This window comes from Lissotriton helveticus, chromosome 4_1, assembly GCF_964261635.1.
Source record: "Lissotriton helveticus chromosome 4_1, aLisHel1.1, whole genome shotgun sequence".
NCBI classification, from domain to species: Eukaryota; Metazoa; Chordata; class Amphibia; order Caudata; family Salamandridae; genus Lissotriton; species Lissotriton helveticus.
The window spans coordinates 579,314,817-579,338,707 of NC_136063.1; the positions used below are offsets into that span (position 1 = coordinate 579,314,817).

At 44.0% G+C, this 23,891-nt stretch overlaps 1 protein-coding gene across 1 annotated transcript in view; it reads left to right on the forward strand.

Annotated features, from left to right (window-relative positions):
• ARFGEF1 (ARF guanine nucleotide exchange factor 1) overlaps positions 1 to 23,891 on the forward strand; it is a 972,411-nt gene that overhangs the window by 819,773 nt on the left and 128,747 nt on the right. The window contains exon 33 of the mRNA XM_078687191.1: positions 23,705 to 23,777. Within this exon, the coding sequence (XP_078543317.1) occupies positions 23,705 to 23,777 (73 nt within the window). The remainder of the gene's footprint in view (positions 1 to 23,704; positions 23,778 to 23,891) is intronic.

A 23,891-nucleotide genomic window follows, 5' to 3' on the forward strand; every position in this document is an offset into this window, starting at 1 on the left:
AATCTGGGTCTCACCTTGAACATGGAGAAATCCACGCTGCTGCCGTCACGGACAGCGCGGTTCCTGGGAGCGATGTTGGATTCGCGGCTCTCAAAAGCATTTCCTACTCGAGAAAGGGTACAGAAACTGCAAAGATTAGCAGGAAGCCTTCAAAGAAAAAAGTGTCTTTCTGTACGCAGCTACAAGTCGCTGTTGGGGGTGATGTCATCTTGTATACCCCTGATCCCGCACTGCAGGCTCCGGATGGGCCCCCTGCAGGAGCAACTGGACCTCCAGTGGCAGCAAGTGCACGGATCGTTCGACGACAAAGTAATGGTCACTCGAGAGATGAAGGAGGCGGTGCTTTGGTGGTCGAATCCACAGAACCTATGCCAAGGTCTATCCTTCGCAAGCGTTCCATCACCTCACATACTGACGACGGATGCGTCATTGGAGGGATGGGGAGCAGTGATGGAGGACCTGCAGGTCAGCGGCCATTGGTCTCCAAGCGACCAAAAGCTACACATCAACCTGTTGGAGCTGAGAGCGATCAGGCTAGCCCTTCAAGCCTTTCTTCCGCGTCTCCAGGGTTCACAGGTGCTATTCAGGACGGACAACACCACGGCTATGCATTATGTGAACAAGGAAGGAGGGACGAGGTCACTCCCCTTGTCGCGAGAGGCTCAACAGATTCTGGAATGGACCATTCTTCACGGAATTTCTCTAAAGGCGGAGCACTTACCAGGAGTGCTCAACGAGGGAGCCGACAGGCTGAGCAGGCTCGCCTCAGTCAGTCACGAGTGGGAGCTGAAACAACAAGTAATAGATCTACTCTTTCAAAAATGGGGCACACCAGAGGTGGACCTTTTTGCAACGCCGACCAACAAAAAGTGCATAGCCTACGCCAGCAGGTTCCATCACCAAGGCTCATTGGGCAATGCCCTATCGATAGCCTGGACGGGGAGGTTTCTCTATGCATTTCCACCGATTCCCCTGCTTCCTCGTCTCCTCAGGAAAATGAGGACGGAACCATGCAAGCTCATCCTTATAGCCCCGGCATGGCCAAGACAATTCTGGTACACCGAGCTCCATCTGCTATCGCTAGTACCTCCGATAAGGCTGGAAGATGTTCTGGATCTCCTGGCAATGTCCGAAGGACAAGTTTGGCATCCAGACCCAAGATCGTTGCACCTGACTGCATGGCTCCTGACCAGCGAGAATACATGAATGTTCCTCTTTCCAATGAGGTCAAAGACATCCTCTCTCAGGCAAGGGCTCCGTCCACAAACAAAACATACAGACTGAAGTGGAAAAGATTCTGTATCTGGTGCAAAGAAGAAAAGATTGATCCTTTCACGTCAAAACCTCATCAGCTCCTACCTTACCTACTCTCGCTAGCTAAGTCTAATCTGTCCCATTCTACTATCAAGGTTCATTTAGCGGCAATTTCGAGATTCAGAAGATCTGATTCTGGTCCTTCGTTGTGGTCTGCAAGAATTGTCAAACAATTCCTCAAAGGCCTGTTCAGGATCTATCCGCCAGTGCGATCTCCTCCTCCAACATGGCATCTAAACTTAGTCCTGGCTCAACTAATGAAGGGACCTTTTGAGCCGATTCACCGCTCAGACCTAAAATTCTTATCATGGAAGTTAGCTTTACTCTTGGCCCTCACATCAGCGAGGCGAGTGGGGGAGATGCAAGCCCTAACTATCCAAGAACCGTTTTTGCAGTTCAAAAAGAACACTACCATCTTAAGGACGAACCCAAGGTTCATTCCCAAGGTCCCCACTGACTTTCACCTAAATGAGCCGGTCATACTAAAGAAATTTTTTCCAAACCCAGTCACTCCAGCAGAAAAGACATTGCACACTCTGGATTTGCAACGCTGTCTAAAGTTCTACATGGACCGAACCAAAGACTTTAGAAAATCTTCACAATTGTTCATTGCTTTCGGCGGTCCAAACAAAGGTCTCCCTCTGTCTAAACAGGGGATCTCGAGATGGTTTTCAAGTACCATTCTGCATTGCCACAAGTTAGCAGGAAAACCTCTAGTGGGCAAGATCCGTGCTCACTCGACGAGATCAGTGGCTTCTTCTACGGCCCTCTTTGCGGGGGTACATATCAAGGACATCTGCAGAGCTGCTGCCTGGAGCAGCGTGCACACGTTCACTAAGCATTATTGCTTAGAGTCATTGCAGCAGGATGACGCGGCTGTGGGCCAGGCTGTCCTGAGAAACCTCTTCAAGTGATGGGTGAGCTTTCCTTTCTATCCCACCTTCCATGGGTGACACATTTTGTACTTTTCTGGCTAATGTTATGGTATACTGCTTTACAAAATGTGTTTATGGTGTTTACTGCTTGCTATTCTGATACAAAGCATGGGAATCTATGAAAGTTCCAATACTGGGGTAAGAAAATAAGTTACTTACCTGTAACTTTGGTTCCCCAGTATTGGTAACTTTCATAGATTCCCATGCGCCCACCCACCTCCCCGGGGAAAGCTCAGCCTTCAGCAAGTATGGTGTCTAGCACACTACGGCTACGAAAATCTGAGGCTCTGAGGTTCCTTCAGGAAGGTTCTAAGGGTGAGGCTCTTCTGATTGGCTGACGCCTAGAGTTTGGTCTCTTTTACAAAAAGAGGCGGATATGTTACAAAAGGGAATGAGGCCTAGGCCTTTCCTTTCTCTTTTGTACCTACTACTATGATATTTTTTATTACCGAGACTCCCAGTCCGACGACGGGGAATGATACAAAGCATGGGAATCTATGAAAGTTACCAATACTTGGGAACCAAAGTTACAGGTAAGTAACTTGTTTTCATATGCTCTCCTTTCAGGCGCCTCTGAAGTCTGACATAATGTATTTGTTTCTACCAGGCGTCTAAGGAGTAGGTCACTGCCTGAAGAGAGACCGAGTGTGGAGGAGGGGGCAAGGTGGAGGTCCTACGATTGCTAAGTCTATGAAAACACGGTTGTATGATGTTACAACGCATTCCGTTGCAACGCATGCCTTTACCACGCATGCGTAACAACGCGAATGCCATTCCCACGCATAACCTGTACCATGAATATTCTTTTACCACGTATATTTTCACAACGATTTTCTTTGAAAATTCAAGCATGGTAAGGGCATGCTGTTGGTAAAGGTTATTTCCCCACCCCTAAACCCTTCTTACAAATACCCCTCCCCTGCCCTTAACGCTAAAATCGGACCTGTGCGTTTTTTTTTTCAATCTAAAATTCCCCTTACCTCTCCACGCAGTCTCATCTGTCGTCTCTTCTCCATGATCTTCCTTGTTGACGTTGCACGTCGTAAAGAGGAAACGGAAGTGTCTTTCCGTTTACTCTAATGACGTCGATTGCCTCCATGATCGGTACTTTATCAGGTGCGTTTTTTTTGGGGGGGGGAGACTCCCCCAAGCCCACTTTTCTTTTCGCACGCATTTTTTGGGGGGTAGGGACCCCCCAAGCCCCTTTTTTAATTTTAGCCTTTACCACACATGCCTTTACTACGTATCTCGTAGTAAAGGTATGTGTGGTAAAGGCTATTTGTGTTAACCACGCATGCGTTGTAATGCATACGTGGTTAATATTATGCGTGGAAACGGCCGTGTTGTAGTAGCCGTTTCCCTGTAAACACAGCCTTGTAAGTTTGTGTGCGTGTATAAACACATTTACGAGATTTACAGGCCTAGCACCCAAAACAATATATTTATATATATATATATATATATATATATATATATATATATATATATATATATATATATATATATATATATATTCACTGAAAAAACCATAGGTTAGAGACCATATATAGTTAGCTGGACATTTTATTGACATAAAACCAATGAAATTCCATATATAGTTAGTTGCACTAACTATATATCGCGCACCCGCAATCCACTGCTGATGATGTCACATATTACATCATTCATGACATGGTCAGTGACATCACTGATGACATCACTGATGACATCTCAAATGACATCACTGATGACATCACTGATGACATCTCAAATGACATCACTGATGACATCATCTAGTGTCTGTGTGTTTTTGTAAAGTTTAAATATGTTTTACATATTGAAGAATGAGTGGATGTATGGAAGACTGAGTGTGTGTGTGGCTGGCTGGAAGGTGTGTGACTCTGTGCATATCAATGTGTACTTGTATCAGTGATTGTATAAGAGAGTAAGTATGTGTTAGTATATGTGTGAAAAGTATGGTGTTCTGTGTTTAACTGTATAGATGAGGAAATCGAAGTGTGATTGATTCTTCACAGGACTGACTAGGTGTATGAGTGCATATGATAGTGTTGTAATAATGAGTGACTGTATGTATGAGTGATTGTATGGGTGAATGAGTGAATGTGTGTGTAGACGTAGGAATCAGTGAGTGCGTATGTAGTAACTGGTATTGGTGTGTCATGATGTCATCAGTGATGTCATTTGAGATGTCATCAGTGATGTCATTTGAGATGTCATCAGTGATGTCACTGAAGTATGGTGTTCTGTGTTTAACTGTATAGATGAGGAAATGGAAGTGTGATTGATTCTTTACAGTACTGACTAGGTGTGTGAGTAACTCCATGGATGAGTGGCAGTGTTTGAGTGTCTGCATAGGTGTATGAGTGCATATGATAGTGTTGTAATAATGAGTGACTGTATGTATGAGTGATTGTATGGGTGAATGAGTGAATGTGTGTGTAGACGTAGGAATCAGTGAGTGCGTATGTAGTAACTGGTATTGGTGTGTCATGATGTCATCAGTGATGTCATTTGAGATGTCATCAGTGATGTCATTTGAGATGTCATCAGTGATGTCACTGACCATGTCATGAATGATGTAATATGTGACATCATCAGCAGTGGATTGCGGGTGCGTGATATATAGTTAGTGCAACTAACTATATATGGAATTTCATTGGTTTTATGTCAATAAAATGTCCAGCTAACTATATATGGTCTCTAACCTATGGTTTTTTCAGTGAATTTTCAAGGTTTTGTAAATGCAAATTCCTAACTATATATGGTCTATAACCTATGGTTTTTTCAGTGAATTTCATTGGTTTTTTAAAAGCTAATATCTATAGCTGTAAAATATATTCTTTATTACGTGACGTATCACGTAGCCACGTGAGACGCCTCATGACGCGTCGCATAACCGTGACGTATCGGCTCTGCAGCGCAAACAAAACCCGTAACGTAAGCGTGCCGGAGCACGCTTACAGATATATATATTTTTTTTAACCTTAATTAGACAAAATCCACACGTGCACATATCTTGAGGCCTTGCAAAGGCACATCAAACAAACAGTCCCTACAATTTTGCCAAGTTTGCTAAAAATCTATTCCCTTAATTTTTTTTTTATTGTTTCTCTTGGTTTTCCCCTTGTTACGCTTACCGGGACGCTACCCGGTACGCGAACCGGACGCTCCAAAACACACAAGATGGCGGACTCCCGTTACGCTGCCGGTTAGCTGCCCGGTTCGCGTACCGGGAAGCGCCTCTACCGCGAAAAATCGCGGGGGACTTTGTTATCCCCCTCATCAATCCTAGGGGGTCAGGAGTGGTCTACCTTGCCCCCTTTCCTTCATTTCCCCCTTCTTTTTTCACCACATCTTGTCTCTCGAACCTACCGAGAGACAAGATGGCGGCCGCTCCGGACTGTTTACAATGTTGACAGCTACGCTTCCAGTTAGCTGCCCGGTTAGCTGCCCGGTAAGCTGCCCGGTGAGCTGCCCGGTTCGCGTACCGGGACGCGCCTCTACGGCGTAAAATCGCCAAAAATTTTTTTTTTAATTTTTTGCCCCGTGGGGCACTTTAATATCCCCCTCATCAATCCTAGGGGGTCAGGAGTGGTCTACCTTGCCCCCTTTCCTTCATTTCCCCCTTCGTTTTTCACTACATCTTGTCTCTCGATCGTACCGAGAGACAAGATGGCGGCCGCTCCGGACTGTTTAGAATGTTGACAGACACCGGAGAGCCAATCAGCTTCGCGAAGTTCCGTTACGCGTCAGGTACGCGAACCGGGGCGCTAACCGGAGCGCTGTCACAGATATATATATTTTTTTAAACGTTAATTTCTCAAAATCCACTGGAGCACATATATTGAGACATAGCAAAGGCACGTCGGGCAAACCATATCTACAATTTTGCCAAGTTTCATGTAAATCTATTCAGCCGTTCGAGCTAAAAGTGAGTCCAACCGCCCTATGGAAAAATGAATGGGAAAAACGCGTTTTGGGACCCCCCTTTTTTCTCGGCCCCCCCCTTGACGAAACCCCCCCAAATTGTCAGGGGCTGCTCAGAAACAAAATGTGCCATTTTCCTGAAAATTTCAGCCAATTCCGTCCACAAACGCCAAAGTTATTAGACATAGAATTTTCAGAAATCCCATAGAGAAAAAATCCTAACTATATATACCCACTGGCTATCGCCAGTAGGTAATATACATATATAAACATATATAATCTGCATATCTATATAAATATAAATGCATGCATACATATACATATATGCATACATATGCATGTTATTTACATGAAAGTTTAAAAAACACTAATAAAAGCAAAGCTAAAAAGCCACCTCATTACAAACAGAATGGCTTTAACTTAAACGAGGGCGAGATCTATTGCATTTTCAATGCTTGTTTACTTTGGTTCTATCAAGAAGGCATTCAGCTGTGTCACACATTTGCCATAAATTCTGAATGTTAGCACTCTAGTTGCTCATTAGATCACTGTAGTAAAGCTAGTGCTCACCAGGGAAGTCTGCTGCTAATCATGGTTTGCAGCCATTTTCCCGCATTTTTTATCCCGCAGACTTTCAGTCCGCATACCATTATCCCGCAAGGTCATTGACCTCGCATACCATTATCCCGCATTTTTTCAAAACACATGTGCATTTATCGCGCATGCCTTTACAAAGAATTACGTTTTAAAGGCATGTATGGTAAATGCATTTGCGTTGTGAAAACCACGATGACGAGAGAGGTAAGTGGGTTTGTGTTAATTTTTTCGTGGGTTAGTGATTGTGTAGTGTAGTGTAGTGTTGTGTAGTGTAGTGTTGTGTTAGTGTAGTGTAGAGTTGTGGTGGTTGTTTAGTGTAGGGTCATGCTGGGGGTAGTGTTTTAGGGTTTAGGGTTGTGTTGTAGTGTTTGCGTAGTGTAGGGTCATGCTGGGGGTAGTGTTTTAGGGTTTAGGGTAGTGTTGTAGTGTTTGCGTAGTGTAGGGTCATGCTGGGGGTAGTGTTTTAGGGTTTAGGGTTGTGTTGTAGTGTTTGCGTAGTGTAGGGTCATGCTGGGGCTAGTGTTTTAGGGTTTAGGGTAGTGTTTGCGTAGTGTAGGGTCATGCTGGGCGTAGTGTTTTAGGGTTTAGGATAGTGTTGTAGTGTTTGCGTAGTGTAGGGTCATGCTGGGGGTAGTGTTTTAGGGTTTTGGGTAGTGTTGTAGTGTTTGCGTAGTGTAGGGTCATGCTGGGGTGTAGTGTTTTAGGGTTTAGGGTAGTGTTGTAGTGTTTGCGTAGTGTAGGGTCATGCTGGGGGTAGTGTTTTAGGGTTTTGGGTAGTGTTGTAGTGTTTGCGTAGTGTAGGGTCATGCTGGGGGTAGTGTTTTAGGGTTTTGGGTAGTGTTGTAGTGTTTGCGTAGTGTAGGGTCATGCTGGGGTGTAGTGTTTTAGGGTTTTGGGTAGTGTTGTAGTGTTTGCGTAGTGTAGGGTCATGCTGGGGTGTAGTGTTTTAGGGTTTTGGGTAGTGTTGTAGTGTTTGCGTAGTGTAGGGTCATGCTGGGGGTAGTGTTTTAGGGTTTTGGGTAGTGTTGTAGTGTTTGCGTAGTGTAGGGTCATGCTGGGGGTAGTGTTTTAGGGTTTTGGGTAGTGTTGTAGTGTTTGCGTAGTGTAGGGTCATGCTGGGGGGTAGTGTTTTAGGGTTTTGGGTAGTGTTGTAGTGTTTGCGTAGTGTAGGGTCATGCTGGGGGTAGTGTTTTAGGGTTTAGGGTAGTGTTGTAGTGTTTGCGTAGTGTAGGGTCATGCTGGGGGTAGTGTTTTAGGGTTTAGGGTAGTGTTGTAGTGTTTGCGTAGTGTAGGGTCATGCTGGGGGTAGTGTTTTAGGGTTTAGGGTAGTGTTGTAGTGTTTGCGTAGTGTAGGGTAATGCTGGGGGTAGTCTTTTAGGGTTTAGGGTAGTGTTGTAGTGTTTGCGTAGTGTAGGGTCATGCTGGGGTGTAGTGTTTTAGGGTTTTGGGTAGTGTTGTAGTGTTTGCGTAGTGTAGGGTCATGCTGGGGGTAGTGTTTTAGGGTTTAGGGTAGTGTTGTAGTGTTTGCGTAGTGTAGGGTCATGCTGGGGTGTAGTGTTTTAGGGTTTTGGGTAGTGTTGTAGTGTTTGCGTAGTGTAGGGTCATGCTGGCGGTAGTGTTTTAGGGTTTAGGGTAGTGTTGTAGTGTTTGCGTAGTGAAGGGTCATGCTGGGGGTAGTGTTTTAGGGTTTAGGGTTGTGTTGTAGTGTTTGCGTAGTGTAGGGTCATGCTGGGGGTAGTGTTTTAGGGTTTAGGGTTGTGTTGTAGTGTTTGTGTAGTGTAGGGTCATGCTGGGGGTAGTGTTTTAGGGTTTAGGGTAGTGTTGTAGTGTTTGCGTAGTGTAGGGTCATGCTGGGGTGTAGTGTTTTAGGGTTTTGGGTAGTGTTGTAGTGTTTGCGTAGTGTAGGGTCATGCTGGGGGTAGTGTTTTAGGGTTTAGGGTAGTGTTGTAGTGTTTGTGTAGTGTAGGGTCATGCTGGGGGTAGTGTTTTAGGGTTTAGGGTAGTGTTGTACTGTTTGTGTAGTGTAGGGTCATGCTGGGGGTAGTGTTTTAGGGTTTAGGGTAGTTTAGTTGTGTAGTGTATGCTAAAGGCATATTCGTTCTAAAAGTTTTCGTTATTTTAATTTGCGGCCTAATAGTACATGCGGGATTTTTTTTTGCAGACTGATGGTATGCGGGATTTCGTCATATATTCGCTAATCATACTTTCTATGGCAAAATGAACCCCCTCATTTTGTTCCTTTTTAAATTAAATGTTTTAAGAGTTACCACTTTATTCCAATCAAGATGGCTTCAGGTGTGCCATACCTTTGTAATAAGTAGGACTGTTAGCACTCTAGTTGTTCTTTAGAACACTCTGGGACATTCTGTCATTGGGCTATAGTTGGGCTACATCTGGCTGATATTTGGGCTACATTTGGTTTTTTTTGTCTCTGGTGGCCATCTTTGGGCTACATTGGGCTACATTTGGGCTCCAACATATATATAGCCCAATGTAGCCCAATATATATTTTTCAAAGTTAATTTTCGTAAAAACCACTGGAGCCTATATCTTGAGACATAGCAAAGGCACATCGGGCTACCAGTCCCTACAATTTTGCCAAGTTTGGTGTAAATCCATTCAGCCGTTCAGGCTAAAAGTGAGGCCAACCGCCCTATGGAAAATTGCATGGGAAAAACACGTTTTGGGACCCCCCTTTTTTCTCGGCCCCCCTTGACGAAACCCCCCCAAATTTTCAGGGGCTGCTCAGAAACAAAATGTTCCATTTTCCTGAAAATTTCAGCCAATTCTGTCCTCAAACGCCAAAGTTATTTGACATAGAATTTTCAAAAATCCCATAGGAAAAAAATCCTAACTATATATACCTACTGGCTATCGCAAGTAGGTAATATATATATATATATATATATATATATATATATATATATATATATATATATATATATGTATAAATGTGTGTGTGTGTGTGTGTATATATATAATTATATTACCTACTGGCGGTCGCCAGTAGGTAGTTATAGTTAGGATCGTTTTCCATAGGAAATCCGCAACATTCTATTGGGAATAACTTTGGCGCCAAATGAGGGATCTGCCTGTAATTTTCCTTAACTTTGCCTCGCTGCGCTCCGCTCGTTCCCTGAAAGTGTCGGGGGGATCCGTCAAGCGGGGGCCGAGATAAAAGGGGGGTCCCAAAACGTGTTTTCCCCATGTTAATTTCCATAGGGCGGTTGGACTCACTTTTAGCCCGAACGGCTGAATGGATTTCCACCAAACTTGGCAAAATTGTAGGGACTGGTACCCCGATGTGCCTTTGCTATGTCTCAAGATATATGCTCCAGTGGTTTTTACGAAAATTAACTTTGAAAAAATATATATTGGGCTACATTGGGCTATATATATGTTAGAGCCCAAATGTAGCCCAATGTAGCCCAAAGATGGCCACCAGAGACGGAAAAAAACAAATGTAGCCCAAATATCAGCCAGATGTAGCCCAACTATAGCCCAATGACAGAATGTCCCAGAGTGTTCTAAAGAACAACTAGAACGCTAACAGTCTTACTTATGACAAAAGTATGGCACACCTGAAGTCATCTTGATTGGAATAAAGTGGTAACACTTAATACATTTAATTTGAAAAGGAACAAAATGAGGGGTTTAATTTTGCCATAGAAATTTTATATATATGTGAACAAGGCTCTTGCGAGCCGAAACGTCATGAGACTTCTACTGCACCTGAAATAAAAATTTGGAGCACTACAACTGGTCCGTGTCCGTTGGCTTTCTTCCTAGCTGGAGCTTGTCCAGAGCGCGAGAAAAGTGACGGGGTGTTTGAGATATATATATATATATATATATATATCTATATATATATATCTATATATCTATATATATATATATATATATATATATATATATATAGATATATATATATACACACACACACACATATTACCTACTGGCGGTCGCCGGTAGGTATATATAGTTAGGATTTTTTCTCTATGGGATTTTTGAAAATTCTATGTCTAATAACTTTGGCGTTTGTGGACGGAATTGGCTGAAATTTTCAGGAAAATGGCACATTTTGTTCCTGAGCAGCCCTTGAAAATTTGGGGGGGGGTTCGTCAAGGGGGGGCCGAGAAAAAAGGGGGGTCCCAAAACGTGTTTTTAACATTGAGTTTTCCATAGGGCGGTTGGCCTCACTTTTAGCCCGAACGGCTGAATGGATTTGCACGAAACTTGGCAAAATTGTAGGGACTGGTAGCCCGATGTGCCTTTGCTAGGTCTCAATATATGTGCTTTAGTGGATTTTGAGAAATTAACGTTCAAAAAAAGATATATATCTGTAACAGCGGACCGGGCAGCGCTCCGGTTCGCGGACTTTTCGCGGTACGGAGCTTTGTGAAGCGAAGCTGATTGGTTCTCCGGCGTCTGTGAACATTCCAAACAGTCCGTAGCGGCCGCCATCTTGTCTCTCGGTAGGATCGAGAGACAAGAGGAGGCCAAAGCGAAGGGGCAAATGACCATAAGGGGGCATAGTAGATCCTCGCTGACCCCCTAGGTTTGATGTGGAGGTTTTAAAAGGGCCCCGCGGGGCAAAAAAAATAAATAATAATCGAACGGCTGAATGGATTTGCACGAAACTTGGTAAAATATTAGGGACTGGTAGCCCGATGTGCCTTTGCTAGGTCTCAATATATGTGCTCCAGTGGATTTTGAGAAATTAACGTTCAAAAAAAGATATATATCTGTAACAGCGCTCCGCTTCGCGTAACGGAGGTTTGCGAAGCTGATTGGTTCTCCGGCGTCTGTAAACATTGCAAACAGTCCGTAGCGGCCGCCATCTTGTCTCTCGGTAGGATCGAGAGACAAGAGGAGGCCAAAGCGAAGGGGCAAATGACCATAAGGGGGCATAGTAGATCCTCCTTGACCTCTTAGGTTTGATGTGGAGGTTTTAAAAGGGCCCCGCGGGGCAAAAAAAATAATAATAATAATAATCGAACGGCTGAATGGATTTGCACGAAACTTGGCAAAATTGTAGGGACTGGTAGCTCGATGTGCCTTTGCTAGGTCTCAATATATGTGCTTCAGTGGATTTTGAGAAATTAACGTTCAAAAACAGATATATATCTGTAACAGCGCTCCGCTTCGCGGAGATAAAATTATCTCTGTATTACCTAGCTGTTGCTAACACCAGTTAGCGACGGCTAGTAGGAGATAGCGACCATCTTGGGCCCCACTTTGCATGTGAGTGATATTTATCACTAATGACATGCAAAGTGGGCATGCCAAGATGTTAGCGACTGGAAACAGTCGCTAACATCGCTATCTCCTATTACCAACTTTTGGAAATATTCGCGATAAGCGCGAATATCTCCAAAAGCTACCACCTGCCCTGAGCAGTTCTTAGCCATGTTATCCAATGGGAGGTGGATAACATGGCTAAGAGCATTAGCTCGGTAATGCATGAATATCGCTGAGTTTTCAGCGATATTAATGCATTGCGGTCGTTTTTTATCGTATTTGCGATAAACCTTGATAATAGCAAGGTTTATCTGCGATAATTTCTGAAGATGCTTAGCGGTAAAAAATTCGTTGCTAAGCATCGTTAGGGATAAATATCGCTTAACTTTGGTAATATGCCCCAACGTCTGTTAACGTTCGATTCGAAGGAAATCAGGAAGTGTTGAAAAACATTGTCTGCGCCATCTTGCCTTTTTTCAAATGCCACACTTTTGTCGTGCACGGCAGTCATTTTAGATGCCTTGACCAGACCCACTCTCTGCACGCTGTCGATCCTTAGCATGGCTCCCCACCCTCGCAAGCATCTCCCCCAGGCAGTGGTCACCCCCGCTCTCTGTCTTATGCATGGGTAATAAACCACCCCCCATCTGCGCTGCTCTTCCCTGAGAATCACACCCTGTGCCCGCCCGACACCTCCCTTTCGCCCTATTCACTACCGCACCCTCTGACACTCCTTTTCCTCTGTGTCCGATTGTCCAGGCCGGTCCTAGGGTATCAGCTAGCCCTGCAGATGTAGTTTATGGCCCCAGCTGTAAAGAATCACCCCTCTTCAAAGGAGTTATAGTAGATCAAGGCCCACACTCGATGAGATCCGTCACAGCAGACGCGTTCCTATTATCTGAAAACCATCCTGTATTGTGATTGGGGAGGGGACCGAGCCTGAAGCGGAAGATTCCAGGGATGACTCTTTGTACATCAAAGTTTTTACAATTATGTGTCACATTAAAAATATATAGCACTCCAACAAAGTAGTAAGATTATAAAACTTTAATAACTTATAAATATATACAAGAAAACAAAAACAGTAATAACATATAAACATTTTTAGGGAAAAACAACGACGTAGCGGTCGGCTGTGCGAATAGTCCCAACGCAGCACAACGTCCAGATTTCACTGATTTCGGAATCCGGCGTGGGGCGTCGCGGGGGGTGGGTCATCAGTAGCAAACTGTTGTGCGAATAGTTCCAAGGCAGCAGAACGATGGCACCAAGGTGATGTCCAGTAAGTTGCCGCACTGGTTTTGGTATCCTACAATGCTGCTCCGAATAACGGCGTGGGGCGCCCCGGGGGAGGCGGCGTGAACGGGCCTCTCCAGGTGGAGTCTCGTCTGTTGTAGTGGGGCGCCCCTTTACCGTTTCAGTTGCCATTCCGTCCGCTTTTGGTCCACTGTGTCAAAAGCCGCAATTCAGCTGAGTTGCGCCCACTCTTGCGGTGCAGCGATAGGCGGCTGTCACAGGATTCTCAAAATGGCGGCAGGCTGTTTCCTTTTTGGGCCTGGTCCACTGAAATGGCCCTGGGACACCTTGGAAATCGGACGCTTGTCTGCTAGGTCTTGGACCCCATTCTCGAAAGCGTCCCCTCCGCCTTGAGGATTCATCAAAAGTTTTGGGGGCCCCCGACTCCTGCAGGCTTCTGGTGGGGAGCGGCTGCCATGATTGCTCGCGGAATGACTACGACGGAGCCACGAGATGGTGGTGCTTTCATGGTGACGCCAGCTTCAGTCTGAAACATCCAGAAACAAGGTGGGGCTTTCATCGTTTGGGGAAAAAAAAAGTTTTCATCCAATGAAAAGTGTTGTTTTTAGGTCATATGATCAAGCCTTCCATCATTAGGAAACCAAAAGTAAAATGAATCAATGAAAAGTTTTATAAACAAGTCACATGACCTGTTATGCGGCATAGGGTATAAAATGCGGAGAAAATACGTTGGCACGTGAGGCGGCGTCAGTAGCGGACCGATGTGCGAATAGGCCGAAGGCAACACAACGTGCCAAGATCCGGATGGCACCGAGGTGGTGTCCAGCAAGTTGCAGCACTGGTGTGGCCATCCTACAATGCTGAAAGTCGGCGTGGGGCGCCCTGTTGGCCTGTGAGTTCGCGTCAGTAGCGGACCGATGTGCGAATAGGCCGAAGGCAGCACAACGCGCCAAGATCCGGATGGCACCGAGGTGGTGTCTAGTAAGGTGCACTGGTGTGGCCATCCTACAATGTTGAAAGTCGGCGTGGGGCGCCCCGTTGGCCTGTGAGATGGCGTCAGTAGCGGACCGATGTGCGAATGGGGCCAAAGGCAGCGCAACAATGTTTTCTGAATAGAAGACACCACAAGGCGCTGAGATGCCAAGATCCGGATGGCACCGAGGTGGTGTCTAGCAAGTTGTGGCACTGGTGTGGCCATCCTACAATGGTAAAAGTCGGCGTGGGGCGCCCTGTTGGCCGGTGAGATGGCGTCAGTAGCGGACCGATGTGCGAATGGGGCCAAAGGCAGCGCAACAATATTTTCTGACTAGAAGACACCACAAGGCGCTGAGATGCCAAGATCCGGATGGCACCGAGGTGGTGTCTAGCAAGTTGCCGCACTGGTGTGGCCATCCTACAATGTTGAAAGTCGGCGTGGGGCGCCCCGTTGGCCTGTGAGATGGCGTCAGTAGCGGACCGATGTGCGAATGGGGCCAAAGGCAGCGCAACAATATTTTCTGAATAGAAGACACCACAAGGCGCTGAGATGCCAAGATCCGGATGGCACCGAGGTGGTGTCTAGCACGTTGTGGCACTGGTGTGGCCATCCTACAATGGTAAAAGTCGGCGTGGGGCGCCCTGTTGGCCTGTGAGATGGTGTCAGTAGCGGACCGATGTGCGAATGGGGCCAAAGGCAGCGCAACAATATTTTCTGTATGGAAGATACCACTAGGCGTTGAGATGCGAAGATCCGGATGGCACCGAGGTGATGTCTAGCAAGTTGCTGTACTGGTGTGGTCATCCTACAATGCTGAATCTCGGCGTGGGGCGCCCCATTAGCCTGTGAGATGGCGTCAGTAGCGGACCGATGTGCGAATGGGGCCAAAGGCAGCGCAACAATATTTTCTGAAGAGAAGACACCAAAAGGCGCTGAGATTCGGTTACCACCGAGGTGATGTCTAGCAAGTTGCCGCACTGGTGTGGCCATCCTACAATACTGCTCCGAATAACGGCGTGGGGTGCCCGAAGGGGGGGGGGAGGCGGCGTGAACGGGCCTTCCTAGGTGGAGGCTCGTCTGCTGTAGTGGGGCGCCCCTTTACCGTTTCAGTTGCCATTCAGCTGAGTTTCGGCTGCTCTTGATGCTACAGCGACAGGCGGCTGCAACAGGACTCTCAAAATGGCGGCTTGTTCTTTGGATTTGGGCCTGGTCTACTAAAATGGCCCTGGGACACTTTAGAACTCGGACGCTCGATTTTTTTTTTCCTTTCCTGTACATGCAAAAAAATGTAAATGCCCGGTACGTTACACGCTTCATCTGCCACGATGTACTCTCCAGAGGAACCGAAAAAATATATAGTTATGGTAACTATACCATGCATCGTCATATGGAGAGGTGGCACCAATTAATTATAGTGCTGCATAAAAGAGAGATTTGGAGGAGAACCCCCGACCTGCCAGTACATTCATCAAAGAAGTGGCACTGACAGCATCAGAGGCAAGGGAAATGGTCCCAAATATTTAGAACTTTGGAAAGATTAAAATGACATGTTTAGATTGTGGCAAATTAATTTCATGTGGACAGATGAGTGTTACTCTAATAAATACAGCATATGAACATCATCATAGTCGATGGTTGATAGATACATTTTGACTATATCCTGGACCTGCCCGTCCTCGCCCAAAATGGCGCCGGAATAAATGGGACTCGTAACTCCTTGTTGTGTACTGGTTGCAGAACCTTGAAATCACGAGATACGTATGCAGTTTTGAAGCATATGGCGGGCGGGGACGAGAATTGATTGAATATTTCGACATCCCTATTGATATTAAGTTCTGATGTGTTATTGATTACTGTACTATTGAAAGTTCGAATTAACGTCACCCATGGTACTTGCCCGCAAATGTATATCTAGATAATTTTATTGTAACTGGCCCTGTCGTATTTTAATTATAAAATGTACGTCCACCGATTCCGCAACTGTTAGACACCTTAGTTCTTGCAACCTAATGGCCCGCCCGTTACGTTCCTCTACAGTGTAAATGTCTACTCATCATATACGATTACAGTTTGCTCCGTGGCCGGCCCACGTGGTTATAGGCTCGTATTTGTATAATGAAATTTTCACAATAAAGGTTTTTAAAAGAAAACATGGTAGTAGTATATACATTGGTAAAGTTTTTAATAATAGTCACTGTTTTAGAATCATTAAAAGGCAAGTGAAATAAAGCAGACCAATTACATGAAGGGTAAAAGGTATAATACGCAGGAACGCAGTAAAGATAAATGGTCAAGGGCTGTTGTGTTTTCTACTCCTGCAACATAAAGTGATCGATAAGAATCTCATATTCAGGCGTATCGGCGACTAAGACAGCAGGTCGACCCTCTTTTGCTCAACGGCTCCGTCATGGGACGAAGAAACGCTCTTTTTCTCGAAAAAAGAATATATTTTACTTGCAGGACAGTTGTAAATTTTCCGGGAAAGTACATTAGCCTGGAACATTATAACATATATTTAAGGAAAAATAATGTTCGGAAGTAATAAAAAGCGTAATTTTTAGGTCATATGACCAAGCCTTTCATCATTAGAATAAGAAAAGTAAAATGAACCAATGAAAAGTTTTATTAACAAGTCACATGACTTGTTATGCTTACGTTACGCGCTGCGCGTCGCGCCCCGGATGACTTCCGGATGCGCTAACGCGGCGCGTCATATGACGCATTACGCGACAACGCAGGTCCAGAATATAGTCAAAATGTCTCCACCAACCAGCGGTCGGAACACAACCCCTTTCAGCAGGCTAAATAGTTCTGTTAAATGACAACAGAAGGGACAGGCAACAAGAACCATCAGTCAAAGAGGGGAGGGCTAGTTCTTCTCTACCGGGTTACATTGGGGCGCTACTGGAACTGATCGAATTGGTAGTCTACAGTGTTTCTGGATGTTTCAGACTGAAGCTGGGGTTAGCATGAGAGCAGCACCATTTCGTAGCTCCGTCGTGGCCATTCCGCAACCAATCATGGCAGCCGCTCTTTATCGTTATTTTGGGCGGGGTGGGTGGCGGAGCCGAGCTGTTTTGCAGCCATCATTGTGTGGAGTTCAGTTCATCTCACTAGTTTTGTATTTGTCATGAGGGGTTGTTCCTAATGTTTCTATTTTAGCGAGGTCAAAAAGAGATCCCATTAGTGGCCTACTGATTTTGCTTGATTCCTTTTCTTTTTTTTTACACGATTTTTCGTTATCTGCAAAGACTAAACAGAGTATTGCGACTCTGTGTCTGTTTGTAAATAGAGAATGAACCAAAGAGAACCAATTCTAAAACAGTAAATGCTTGGATAACAATCAATCAAATGGAGAGAGAAGCAGGCACGACGTATTACAACGGGGGCAAAGGCCTGCGTTAACTACCTTTCACTATCTGCAAAGAGAGAGTACTCCTAATAGAAATGAGAGGGGGGGGGCACCATTCAAAGCAGATCAGTGTGCATAAACACGAAAATGTTTTCACTTACCACGTACTTGACATTCGACAGCTTATGATATTTGCTATTAAAAAACCATTGAAATTCACTGAAAAAACCATAGGTTATAGACCATATATAGTTAGGAATTAGCATTTACAAAACCTTGAAAATTCACTGAAAAAACCATAGGTTATAGACCATATATAGTTAGGAATTAGCATTTAAAAAACCTTATTTTACTCACACAAAACCATTGAAATTCCATATATAGTTAGTTGCACTAACTATATATCGCGCACCCGCAATCCACTGCTGATGATGTCACATATTACATGATTCATGACATGGTCAGTGACATCACTGATGACATCACTGATGACATCTCATTTGACATCAATGACCACATCACTGATGATATCATTCATGTGACAATACAATGCATCTCCTCACATTTTAATATAACCTCTGTTTCACCCAGTGTTAAATACAGAGTATAATTTTTGAAACCATTGACACACCAATACTAGTTACTACATACGCACTCACTGATTCCTACGTCTACACACACATTCACTCATTCACCCATACAATCATTCATACATACAATCACTCATCTTTACAACACTATCATATGCACTCATACACCTATACAGACACTCACACTCTGCCACTCATCCATGGAGTTACTCACACACCTAGTCAGTCCTGTAAAGAATCAATCACACTTCCATTTTCTTGTCTATACAGTTAAACATAGAGCACCTTACATTTTCAAACATATACTAACACATACTTACTTTCTTATACAATCATTGATACAAGTACACATTGATCTGCAGAGAGTCACACACCTCCCAGCCAGCCACACACACACTCAGTCTCCCATACAAATACTTGGACAATCAATCAATAACCCATATAGTTAATCATATAGCTACTGATCAACACATGCAGCAGTTTACAGAACAACAGACATAATGATGCACAAATTAAGACAGTTTAGTCACTAACCCATGCACTCAGTGAGACACATTTAATCACTCACTCATACATTCAGTCATGCACCTACTAAATCCTTCGTCCAGACACTTATACATCTACTCATTCTTCAATATGTAAAACATATTTAAACTTTACAGAAACACACAGTCACTGGATGATGTCATCAGTGATGTCATCAGTGATGTCATTTGAGATGTCATCAGTGATGTCACTGACCATGTCATGAATGATGTAATATGTGACATCATCAGCAGTGGATTGCGGGTGCGCGATATATAGTTAGTGCAACTAACTATATATGGAATTTCAATGGTTTTGTGTGAGTAAAATAAGGTTTTTTAAATGCTAATTCCTAACTATATATGGTCTATAACCTATGGTTTTTTCAGTGAATTTTCAAGGTTTTGTAAATGCTAATTCCTAACTATATATGGTCTATAACCTATGGTTTTTTCAGTGAATATATATATATATATATATATCCTCCACCACTCCCACTTCTTAGCCAAGAAATGGGTCCGACACATGCGTTTTGGAAAGCTCAGGGAGATTTATTTTGCCACCATCCTGACAGGTAAAGATTAAAACACCTGGCAGACGCGTTTCGGCGTGTGCCTTATTCATTGCCAGCTTCGTGTTTTAAAAAACATGTTGGTGTAGGCAGGGACTTTTCATACTGCTCCCGATGTTTCCATTGGTGCCAATGCATCCAATCACAGGCAAAGGTTTTTTCCTCTGTGGGCAGTATTCGCTATGCATGCTGGTACCTGAAGTCCCAAAGTCAGTAAGGGTCCCACACGAAGTAAATTGCATGGTCACGGTCTCACATCACGAACTCCAATGCAGTGATTGGTCCGTGCATACAGTGATGCCCCGGCTTTTGCCAGCCCATGAGTCCGCTCATCCTCCGCCACAGGGACCATGGTAGCAAAGGCATCTCCCATCGCCGTCCAAATCGGCAGCATGCTGCCGCTCTCTCCCCGAACCAGGAACAGTGTCTTGGGCGAGGGGGCGCCGCTTTATGTGCTTTCACACCAAACACCACAGAGATGTCGACTTGAAGCGGAGCACCAGATCGAGAGGCGTGCCGGTATTGCAGCGTCGACAGCTGCAAAACATATCCTCCACCACTCCCACTTCTTAGCCAAGAAATGGGTCCGACACATGCGTTTTGGAAAGCTCAGGGAGATTTATTTTGCCACCATCCTGACGGGTAAAGATTAAAACACCTGGCAGACGCGTTTCGGCGTGTGCCTTATTCATTGCCAGCTTCGTGTTTTAAAAAACATGTTGGTGTAGGCAGGGACTTTTCATACTGCTCCCATTGGTGCCAATGCATCCAATCACAGGCAAAAGTTTTTTCCTCTGTGGGCAGTATTCGCTATGCATGCTGGTACCTGAAGTCCCAAAGTCAGTAAGGGTCCCACACGAAGTAAATTGCATGGTCACGGTCTCACATCGCGAACTCCAATGCAGTGATTGGTCCGTGCATACAGTGATGCCCCAGCTTTTGCCAGCCCGTGAGTCTGCTCATCCACCGCCACAGGGACCATGGTAGCAAAGGCATCTCCCATCGCCGTCCAAATCGGCAGCATGCTGCCGCTCTCTCCCCGAACCAGGAACAGTGTCTTGGGCGAGGGGGCCCTATATTCACTGAAAAAACCATAGGTTTCACACTAGTTATAGTTAGGTGGAAATTTTACTCGCATAAAACCATTGAAATTCCCACGTTATAGTTACTTGGACTCACTATAACTTGCGCGTGCAATGCACTGCTGATGACGTCACATATTACATCACTCATGACATGGTCAGTGACATCACTCATGACATCACTGATGACATCTCAAATGACATCACTGATGACATCATCCAGTGAATGTGTATCTTTCTGAAAAATAAATATTTTTTATATATGTATATCTAAAGGTTGATGGAAGAATAAATGGGTAAATAAATGTCTAAATGGATGTTTTTTTTGTGTAAAATTGATTGGTTAACTGACTTATTAAATGTATCTTAGTGAATACATATATTAGCGAGTAATGTTTAAATATTTAAATATCTGTATCTGTGTCTCACTTTGTGTATAAGTGGCTGCATGGGTTGGTGAGTAGCTACATGAGTGTGCATATGAGTTATTAGTTGTTTTTTTGAGTATCAGTATCAGTGTCTGTATGGTTCGGTGGGGGATATTACTTAGAGCACAGATGCATGAATGAGTGACTCACTATTTGTATGTATTTTGAAGACAGCATGTGTGCAAGACTGTATGGGTGGATGATTGTGTGTATGGGTGGGTTAGTGAGTATGTGTTTTTATAATTGATTGTTTAAGAGAGTAAATATGTTTCCGTTTCTGTAGAAGTATGTGTAGTGGTGTGTATATAGCAGTATAATCAAGTAAATGTTTTTTTGATAGTTTATTTGCATGTGTGAATTTGTGTGTGAGTAACTATATGGATGAGTATTAGTGTGTATCAGGATGTATAGGTGTATGAGTACATATGATGAGTAAGTACATGCATGAGTGACTATATAGAACCGTTGGTGAATGAGTGGATGTGTATTTAGATGTTGGAATTACCTAATAAGTTGTTGTAATTGGTATTGGTTTCTCCTTTTTTAAGAAAATGTTAGTTTCTATTTTTGAATGTGTGTGTCAAAGGTTATTTTATGCTGATAGGAGGTCTGCCACTTTGTCACAAGGATGTTGTCATCAGTGATGTCATTTGAGATGTCATCAGTGATGTCATGAGTGATGTCACTGACCATGTCATGAGTGATGTAATATGTGACGTCATCTGCAGTGCATTGCACGCGCAAGTTATAGTGAGTCCAACTAACTATAACATGGGAATTTCAATGGTTTTATGCGAGTAAAATGTCCACCTAACTATAACTGGTGTGAAACCTATGGTTTTTTCAGTGAATATTTATATATATATATATATATATATATATATATATATATATATATATATATACGCTTTTAATTAATGTTTTTTTTAGGGGCTATACAAAAATCTGGACAGGTCAGATATAGAAGTAAGACTAAAGGCTTTAGTGCTAATCTGAATCCGCTACTGATTTCCTGGGGGAAGGGCAGAGATTCCACAGAGTGCTAAGCTGAATCCGCATCGCTACTGATTGTCCTGGGTGAGGGCGGTGGAGTTGAGTGGAGATAACGTTTAGCTGTGTAAATATCCCGCTGTCGGCCTCCGGGTTGTAGGCAACAGAGCTGTGCATTTACACTGTTCTTGTGTCTTTACTATAAACAAGAAAGCAAAACTGATCTTAATAACTGCGTTATTTCGGCAGTGCGTTTGACTTAGGAGCATGCCATTAAGTCATTATATTCTGCTGTTCTCATGCCGATTCACAACCACTTTGCACAAACAATGAGTGACGATGGGCCATTTTCATTACACTCTTTGCAACATACTCACGATCACATAGCCCACATCTTCAATAAAAGTCAGAAACTGTAGAGCTCAAACCGTTTGTTATTTTTATTGTGCCTTCCATGGGCATCCGCAGAAATTTTTCCAGGGGGGGGGGGGCTAACCAGGCAAATGAAGGGGCGTGGCTCATGTTAATCAATAGGGGCGGGGCTAAAATGGCAGACAATCAGGGGCAGGTATGCTCAGGCCAAGCTGAGAAAAAAAAGTGGTGAATTCTGCATTTGAAACTGGACAACAATTAGAGCACACATGAACCCTAAAATTACCCCCCTGACCCCTTAAAACTCATACATTCCCTGATCCCTAAAATTAGCCCCCTGGCACTCCATAACCCATACCCGCCCTGACCCCTAAAATTGTCCCTCTGGCACTCCAAAACCCATACCCGCCCTGAACCCTAAAATGTCCCCCCCTTGCACCCCAAAACCCATACCCACCTGGAACCCTAAAATTACCCCTGCCCCCAAAAACTACTGTCAATCATTACTATTTTCTTATTCCAATTCCGGCTAGACTTTCTCTGATAGCTGAAACGTGCATTGTTTTTTTGGCATCGAGAAAACCTTGAGACTGAGTGTTCAGTCCCAAATGCAGAAACTACAGCATTGATTCATTTCGGAAATATTGGGTTATGGTGATGACCTCTGGACGATAATGTACAAATGTTGACAGATTACTGAGCAGAATGCTCCTAGGGCCAGATGTACAACGTCCAAAATAGCGACTCGCAATTTGCGATCCCATTGGGAATGGTAGGCCCTCCCAGGTATGGTGGCCTGTTGGGTACAGCAGATCACCATGTCTGGTACTGCTTTTAAATAAAGCAGTATTTTTTATAAATGCAGGCTGTTTTCCTTAAAAGAAAACGGGATGCATTTAAAAAAGAAAAAAAGGAAACGTTTTCATTTCATTTTTTAAAGGAAGGTAGTGGTCCCTGGAACCACTGCCTGCCCCTAAAAATATTTTCCTATGCATTTGCAAAGGGGAAGGGGTCACCTGGGGACCCCTTTCCTTTTGCGAGTGCATTACCACCCTCTCAAAGAGGGTGGTATTTTGCTAGTGTTGTGCGCCTGCAATTGCATACGCAAAAAATTCATACATGGGCTTGTGCACGCTATTAGGAAGGGATCGCCCCTTCCTAATAGCGAGTCGCAAAACCTATTTACATTGCGACCCGCTAAATAGGCTTTGTGCATGGCCCATGCTGTTTTTTCATGCAAAAACGGTCGTACATCTGGCCCTTGGTCCCCAATAACATCCTATGAAAAAACAGATTTCCACATTCCAAGATAACCTTTCCCATACTTGAACACTTTAGAGGACATTAAAAAGTCACAGCTTCAGCAAACGAAATAAAGAAAGATTCTGTTATTTTTGCGCATGAAAATGGGGTTGGGTTTGTGGCACCCTAATTGTATTAACTAAACTTGCATACGTTCAATGCTTAATATAGTTGATTCCTGTTTTATCAGTTGTCTTTCGAATATATGTTTGACAAATGCTAATATTTGCATTTTGTTTCTTAAGGCTGTTAACTTGGCAGGCGACTGCTGGGGACAATGATGTGATGTCTCAGTCCGACGTGAGAGATAAACAGCTGGTATGTTTTCCAAAGTAAACTCCAGAAGAAATGCTGTATTGAAAAATCAATTTCAGTGTGTTATATTTACACCCAACGTTTGTCTGTTATCTTACTATATAGATTTACGTAATT